Source organism: Cynoglossus semilaevis, chromosome 1 (genome assembly GCF_000523025.1).
Source record: "Cynoglossus semilaevis isolate Cse_v1.0 chromosome 1, Cse_v1.0, whole genome shotgun sequence".
NCBI lineage: Eukaryota > Metazoa > Chordata > Actinopteri > Pleuronectiformes > Cynoglossidae > Cynoglossus > Cynoglossus semilaevis.
Window position 1 is genome coordinate 25,409,633 of NC_024307.1, and position 7,788 is coordinate 25,417,420.

General features: G+C 42.3%; 2 protein-coding genes across 2 annotated transcripts in view; both read left to right on the forward strand.

The window, feature by feature from the left end:
* Positions 1-2,163, forward strand: part of LOC103387351 (homeobox protein HMX1) — a 3,398-nt gene extending 1,235 nt beyond the window's left edge. Inside the window, exons 2-3 of the mRNA XM_025061216.1 lie at positions 30-221; positions 933-2,163. Of these exons, the coding sequence (XP_024916984.1) occupies positions 30-221; positions 933-1,426 (686 nt within the window). The 3' untranslated portion in view covers positions 1,427-2,163. The remainder of the gene's footprint in view (positions 1-29; positions 222-932) is intronic.
* Positions 2,164-2,489: 326 nt separating this feature from the next.
* LOC103387361 (homeobox protein HMX2-like) lies at positions 2,490-4,668 on the forward strand. Its single transcript, XM_008321962.3, has 2 exons — positions 2,490-2,927; positions 3,424-4,668. The coding sequence occupies exons 1-2, from the start codon at positions 2,711-2,713 to the stop codon at positions 4,002-4,004; spliced, it is 798 nt and encodes a 265-aa protein (XP_008320184.2). The 5' UTR covers positions 2,490-2,710; the 3' UTR covers positions 4,005-4,668.
* The last annotated feature ends 3,120 nt before the right edge of the window (positions 4,669-7,788 follow it).

Genomic DNA, 7,788 nt, shown 5'->3' on the forward strand with positions numbered 1-7,788 from the left:
TAAGTACCTTCCCCTACTTGCCCTGGAAGGTCCAGCCCACAGTCTGGGCTGTGATGACCCCAGAGACCCCGCTCTGACCAGCAGTGACCAGCACTCTCCAGGTTTACCAGGACCAGGACCACGAGAGGAGACAGAGGACAGGAAGTCAAAAGATGAATGCAGTTTGATGGAGGAGAGGGAGGAAGACGTCCCCTCCTCCTATTTCCCCAGGTTGGACCACGGTGAGACTGTGGTCGAGATAAAGCTTCACTATTGGTCCAAGTGGCAACTAGGTTGTCAACAAATTCTTACAATGTAGAATGTGTTTGTTATTGTTGTTGGTTTTTTGCAGCTGAGTTTTTTATTAATGGTACCTGGTTCAGAAGACCAGAAGACCAGGGCTCATAAGCTTCCATTTCATTTGACTCCAGATAAATGAGATGATGTAGCTTTTCAACAGTCGTCACCTGTTCTATTCTGTTTCTTATACACCTGCTTTAGACAGAACAACCAAAACCAGTGTTCTCCAATTTTTGCACCTAGTATGAATGAAAAACCCAGTTGAACACAGGTTGGGGATTGTTTTTGACTGGTTTGAACTTTGACCCATACAAGTGTTTTACTTCATTACTAGAGTAGTAGTGTTAGTATTACAAAATATCTATAATTCCAAGTATTGCTAGAAATAAAAAAATACTTCACCGACAAGAAGCAGTTACAGTCAAATGCTCCAACTCCACAAAACTGTTGAAAAAACCTTCACCTCAGCATAACAGTTAGGATGAGCTTGTGTTGACATCCAGTCTGGTACGTTAGCTAGTGTAGTTCCCTCAAGTGCTAAGGAATGGGCATTAGCAACTGACTCAATTCATTATTTTGCCATCAGTTAAAAGGCAGGGATTCTGGATCTGTGTGACTTCCTGTTAAGTAATCCTCCACTTCCACACTCTCAGGTGAAACCAATCTAACTCGAAAGAAGAAGAGCCGCACCGTATTCAGCCGCAGTCAGGTCTTCCAGCTGGAGTCCACCTTTGACCTGAAGCGGTACCTGAGCAGTACGGAGCGGGCCGGCCTGGCTGCCTCGCTGCAGCTCACAGAGACACAGGTGAAGATCTGGTTTCAGAACCGCAGAAACAAGTGGAAGAGACAGATGGCTGAGGACATGGAGGCTACAAGCAGCAGCAGCAGCAGCAGCAGCAGGAGCAGCAGCAGCAGCGCAGCTGTCAGTCCCTACACTACACACACAGTTATCAGAGTCCCCGTGCTGTATCGTGAGACTGTGACCTCACCTGTGACCTCACCCGTGACCTCACCTGTGACACTGACCAGGCTGCCTCAGGGGTCACCACTGACTGTGGGCTTCTCCAATATCATCAACTATCCACTGACTCCTCATTTCTCTCAGCCACTATCATTTCTGATGCCACAGATGACAGGGTTGGTGTGACTGGAGTTGTCCTGCCAGTACTATTGACTCTTTGGACAAAAATTTGTCAAATACACATGCAACTAAAATGGACACTTCAGTTGTGGTTCTCAGTCTGGGGAGAATGATATTTTTTCCAGCTTCTAAAACACAGAATTTGAATCAGGCATATACAGTATGTCCTTGGGGTCCTTTTATTGTAGCTTCTAAAATATCCTTCAAACACTAGAACTATTTCATTTATGATTTTTTTTAGAAATATTTTACAATTCACTGCTAAATGTTATTCCTATGATGGATATCTGGGGACCGTGGGTTGACCACAGTTCTGTGCTCAGGGCTGCCAGGATCACACAGGACACACATTGTGGGATTATTAGGACTATTGTCTGGACCACCACGTACATGTGGGAAAAGTTACGAGGCGAGGATATGTGGAGGCTTGTGAAACCTGAAGCATATGTTTTTGTTTTTTCTAAATAAAGACATTTTAATTATAAATGTTTTGGATTTCACAATAAATCGCAAAAAGCTCATATTTGTGACAATATACATTTACTACGTCAGTAAGTAAATGACAACAGTCACTTTATTTTATACTCAACTATGCAAAAATGTACATCATGGATTTGGCACTTGGTCATTCTGACCTGTTTCTGCTCAGACCTGCTATTTCTATGCAGTGATATTTTAGTATTTAATTATTTTTCTTACAATGCTCAACTTTGTACACTTCATGTTGACATGTTAATAAAATATTTGCACAGACTCTGCTGTTGTCTCCTGATTCATCCAAAATCACGCACATCAAAGGAATATGTGGCATGAATTTATTTAGATAATTGCAGTATCATCGTAGTTTTACTTCAGTACTGCCCCTGGGATGTAAGGTGACGCACAATCAACAGCAGTTTCTGCCAGAGTCTTTGATTATCACACGGAGGATAGAGTCAATCTCTGGCAGCTCTATGGCCACAGAGCACCGCTGAAAATCAGTCTCAGAAACTCTCCAAACGAAACTAATGTAGTCACTAAAACTATCACACACGGAGAGAGAAAAGAAGAGAGAGGAGGGGGGGGCAGAACGATATTTAAAGCAACAATATGGCAGCCAGAAGGGAAACCTGCATCCCGCCCTCCTCTGCCTCCTCCACCTCACCAATCAAAAGCTGCTAAACCACAGTCTTCCGGCTGCTTGAAGAGCGCCCCCCCGGCCCCTCCGTGCGCTAGTAGCAGCCGTGGAGCGATGGTGCTCGGAGCGTCCGCAGACGCCGCCGCTCTCTGGAGACTGAATTGCTGGGGACCATGAGCAAAGGGGACGCAGCGGGTGGAAGGAGCGCGTCCTTGACCTTCACCATCGACAGCATCCTGAACCTGAAGCAGCGAGAGGACAGAGAGGACGGAGGAGAGCGTGGAGCCGCAAAGACACGCGGTGGAGCCGCTGGATGGAGGAGTGCGAGTCAAGCGCAGTGTGAGGAGACGTGGGAGGTCAGGAGGGGACAGGAGAGGAGAGACGGGACAGGTAACCTGTCCGGGTCTCTTCTTTATACAAATGTCATCACTCCTCTGTCTTTGGTTTTTGCCTGTTCAGCTGTTTCTAAATATTTACTCTCCTTGTTTTTGTACACGCCTTTTTTATCGCTTGCGATTTTTATATTTATTAAGTCATTAGCTGTATTTAACTGAGTTGCTAAAGTTCGGGTGTTTTCAGTTCTATTCCAACAGCAGTAAGATCATTTTTATGTTTTGGAAATCCGTGCGTAAAATGCTATAAAGAATAAAGCTAAAAAGCATTTTTAATAGTTATTACTGTGATGAAAACAAAAAGCAATATTTCTTCAATTATTTTCTGAAAAATCCCGACTGTAGAAGGTGCACTGGAGTGATTTTCCATTTTATTTATTTACTTATCCTCAGGTTTGGACTTATTCTCTTCGGGTTTTACGCACGTTAAAAGCCGTTGTGCCATAAATCACAGCTGTAGTAAAACATATTCATGAACTTTTTTCCCCCCACAGTAAAGTCCAGAGACTTCCATGCAGACCCCAGAGACAACGGCTCCTTTCACAGGCCAGGCTCCTGTCCCGGTGAGCCGAGTGCGCACGGCGGGGAGGACGCGTTGGAGCAGCCGCAGCACATCACCAAACCCTCGGTGAAGAAGAAGACTCGCACCATCTTCTCCAAGAGACAGATCTTCCAGCTGGAGGCCACCTTTGACATGAAGCGCTACCTGAGCAGCTCGGAGAGAGCGTGTCTGGCCAGCTCCCTGCAGCTCACCGAGACCCAAGTGAAAATCTGGTTCCAGAACCGTCGCAACAAGCTGAAGAGGCAGCTGTCCACGGACCTGGAGGGCCCGCTGCAGGCCGCCGAGCACTTCTCCGAGGCGGCCAAACACGTGCAATTAGCCACTTTTTACAAAGACAGCAGCTACAGCAGCTACAGCAGCAGCAGCAGCAACAGCAGCAGCAACAGCAGCAGTCTGCTGAGCGGATGTTTGTTACCGATGCCTTTCCCCGTCATTTACCCGACGGCCAACGCGGCGCCCTACATCTACTTCTCCAACTCTGGTAAATGTTATGGCCTGTTTGAAGCAGACTGATGGAGACGTTGGGCTGCGTGGACACAGTCACGCGTGTTTTGGCTTCAGACGAGCCACTCAATTATTTCTATGTTATTTTATATTATTTTTTTGTTCTTTTAAAGGGGGTTCTAAATTAAAAAAAAGAAAAAGAAAAACACGCATGTGCCACTTTCCCACTATTATTGTAATGATCAGTAGTAGCAGTAGTGTTATTATAACTGAGGAGAAAATCACTCTTTAAAAATGTTTGCAGACAGTGACGATAAACGACTAAATTGCTGGATAAAAAAACTAAGCAATATCTCTTTTTTATTGCGTTTCCAACCTTTAAACCCCTTTATTGTATATAATATTTTATTTCGTACTTTCATGGACCTTGTCACATGTTTTTTCATAGGAGAGTGTTTAACTATAAATATAAATTCATGACAACGATGGGTTTTTGTTTTTCAATAAAACGTAAATTCTTAAATTCGCTCTTTTTCGTGATCGTGTAGTATTTAGTTTCTCCAGGTTCCCGCTGATTCATTGGCCGACTATGAGCTTCATGTCTCACCAGGTGTCACCTGGTCACTGGTCACATTCCTGGATTCATTCTGTTTTCTTTTTTCTTGACGTGGCTGCAGTAGGTGTAGCGACGTCTTCTTCTTCGGATGCGGTGTTAACGGTTGTTTCCGGAAACACAAACAACTACTTTGTTATTTTAAATCTTTTAAATTCTTCTTGTGTCCTAACAGAAATTAAAGGACGTCAGGATATTTTTTAATGTAGTGAAGATAAAATAAAAGCCTTTTTTTGTTTTACATTTCTAACCTATATCTTCTATCCAATATTATTAAAGTGTGCGTCATAACTTGTTATTTGTAAGGTTAACATTTTTACACATTTCTAAAAAAAATAGTATAAATATAAAATATAAAAATGCAAAAACATTTGTTCTCAAATGGCTTTAAAAGGTAAACATTAAACTTTTGACGACATTTTATTCATTTTTAAGATTCATGAAAACAATAATTAACGTGTGTAATTATCTATAGTTTAGCTTTTCTTTAGGGATTTTAGTTATAACTAAGCTATTTTAGGACTGACAAAACTTAAATACCTAAAATACATTATGCTTATAAATTTTAGTTAATTTTTAACTATATATTGGCCAACTTATTTTTGGGGGTTAAATATGTTATATGATTTTAATAGTGGCATTTTCAAGAGCTGACTCTGAGACTACTATTTAATACATATTAAACAATGACATTTGTTACACCTTTACTAAACAGTTAAAAAAGTGCGGTGTGTGGACGTCCTTTTTATGCCTAATAGGAAATGAATGGAGAAAGTTTTTTTCTTTTTTTAAGAATTCTGCTTCAAATTAAGATTCTGGTTCCTGGTCAATAAACTCAGCCAAAACACTTTCCTGTGTTCATGAAAGTGTCTCAGTCAAGCTCCTCTTCAACAACAATAAGATAAACAAAAGTTGTTGTTTTTTATATATATATATGGACTTGCATCAGTGATGTAGGAAAGAGTTGGGTTTTTTTTCCCGGAAGGGCCCAGAACGCTGTACTTACTCATTGTTTCTGGGTCATTTCCTTCTCCAGTGTGGAGCCTTTCACTGCCCTCTCCCTGTCAGAGCCATTCAACGGTCCGTCAGCGTTAACCTGCTCACTCAACCACTTAGTCTGTCTCATGAATCCACTGTTGGCTCTGCTGAATTCCTGTCCACTTCTGCCGTGCATGAACACTAGTACAGTATCCCATTATTCCCAAAAATGGGCTGGGATGGTGGAGCAGACAATAGAACGGCCGCTGATCTAAACATGCAGTCAGTTTGTATTTTTAAACAGACGACGGCAACAGGACGAGATGGAAACTAACATCATGCTGTGACACAGGCAGTGGACTGATTTACAGGAATGAGAGGAGGACACGTGAGACAACGGTCAGGTGTTTGCAGCGTAATGCAAGGTTTTTGCTTCCATCCAAGAGCAAGTACTAGTACCGTATACAGCAGTAATCTCATTTCTTGTCTAGTACTGTACAGAGATTACAGATCAGATTTTATATATTTTTTCGGTTACTTTCATGTATAAGCAGGCAGTAAACTCCTTCACACCATTGGAGTTTAACCATATCTTTATAAATACATGGCCATCTGAGTCACTACATATCTTTATAATGATATATATTTATAGTGTAAGCTTTGGCCATTAAATTAGTGTATAAACTGCCAACTACTGCTGACTATCGTTTCTGCAGCTAAAGTTTTGGTACGTTTACATCTCATCATTACCAGGTTTTCACACATGGGAATTTTTAGCATTCCGAAACATGTGAGGGTGGCTGGAAGATTTTTTTTTCAATGTCCAAGTGCCTATGTACAATTCCTTCCAAGTGATCAAGTTATTTTTATTTATTTTTTTGCATAGTCTGAATAGGTTTCCTTTCAGCTTTGGTTAATAGTTTGAAGGTAGGGCTAATTGTTTTTTAATCTTTGAATGTTGAAAAGATTAAATAAATCATAAGCATACGATATTTTATTCAGTCATTAAAATCAGAAACCTTTTGAAATTTGTCTCAGAACTTTTTGACCTCAAATTTGTTTCCTCTAGAAAACGTTTTTTTTTTCCACCAGTGATGGCAGAGGTCCCAAAAAATGTATTTGTAACAACGCCAGATAAATCACTGACACACTGGTGTAGTTAACATTAAAACCTCCTGGCTTCTTTAAGTCATAAAGAACAATCTGGAGACAAATAAGACGTTGGAGCATATGATCCATGGAATAGTGTCCTTATAAAGCAGTGGTTCCCAAAGTGGGGTGCAGCCCCAACAGGGGTACAGAGCTATTGTGGAGGTGGCTGTAATTTTAAAATTACATTCTGGAGCTATAGTTGTGAATGTGCCACCAATTGCGAGGTGGGGGGGAGAAGGGGGAGAGGGGAGATGGACAATAGACAAGTGCTAATTACGTAAGAAGATGATGTGGAGACACATCCATGAATCAAGGTCTGGATATTTTCAAAATATTAGACAAATATTAAAGAGAAATCTGAGATAGTGATAAGAGAGAACCTCCAGCAGTCAACAGCAAAAAGGCCATTTTTTTCCTCACTGACTGACCAATAGATTTGGGTTTTAAGTGGCCCCTGAAATGATCAGGGATTATAGGTTTAGAATCGATCCACCTCTGAATTGAAGATGACTCAGTAGTGTAGCAGTGCAGGTTTTTGTGCAGCTAACAGCCAGCGTTGGTGCGCGTGAAATGACTCTGAGACGAGTGGTGGGGGTGAGGTCAGGGTCGGGTGGGGTTTACAGTCGCCAGACTTCCTGACTCTCCTGCTGTTGGACACTTGTGAAGGCAGCGTTAGGCTCTTTGTGCCTCAGCACTCTGCTCTGGCAACCACAAGGTTCAAATGACCCCGGCGGCTGCTCGCATTCTGCCCCGAGCCTGAATCATCTGTCAGAGGCACAGAGAAATCCATTAAGATCCTCAACCTGATCAAAAAGACGCTCTGGGCCTGAGACACCATGTGCACTCGTTTATGGCTATCGATGACTGGTGAGGAACTGTGGGGAAGTTTAATACGTGCGATTGACTTACTGCCAACGGTGGCAACAAAGCAGAAGAAAACAGAGCTGTGAATCTGGCAGAGGGGTCCCGGGCTGATGTGCATCTCAAGGCCGTCCAGAGCTGTCAGCACGTTTCTCCACTGTGGCCACCACTAACCCACACAGCACATGGTTTCCATTCAGCGCTAAATGACAAAATGCTCTGAGCTATTGTTTGAAATCATTGATCTCC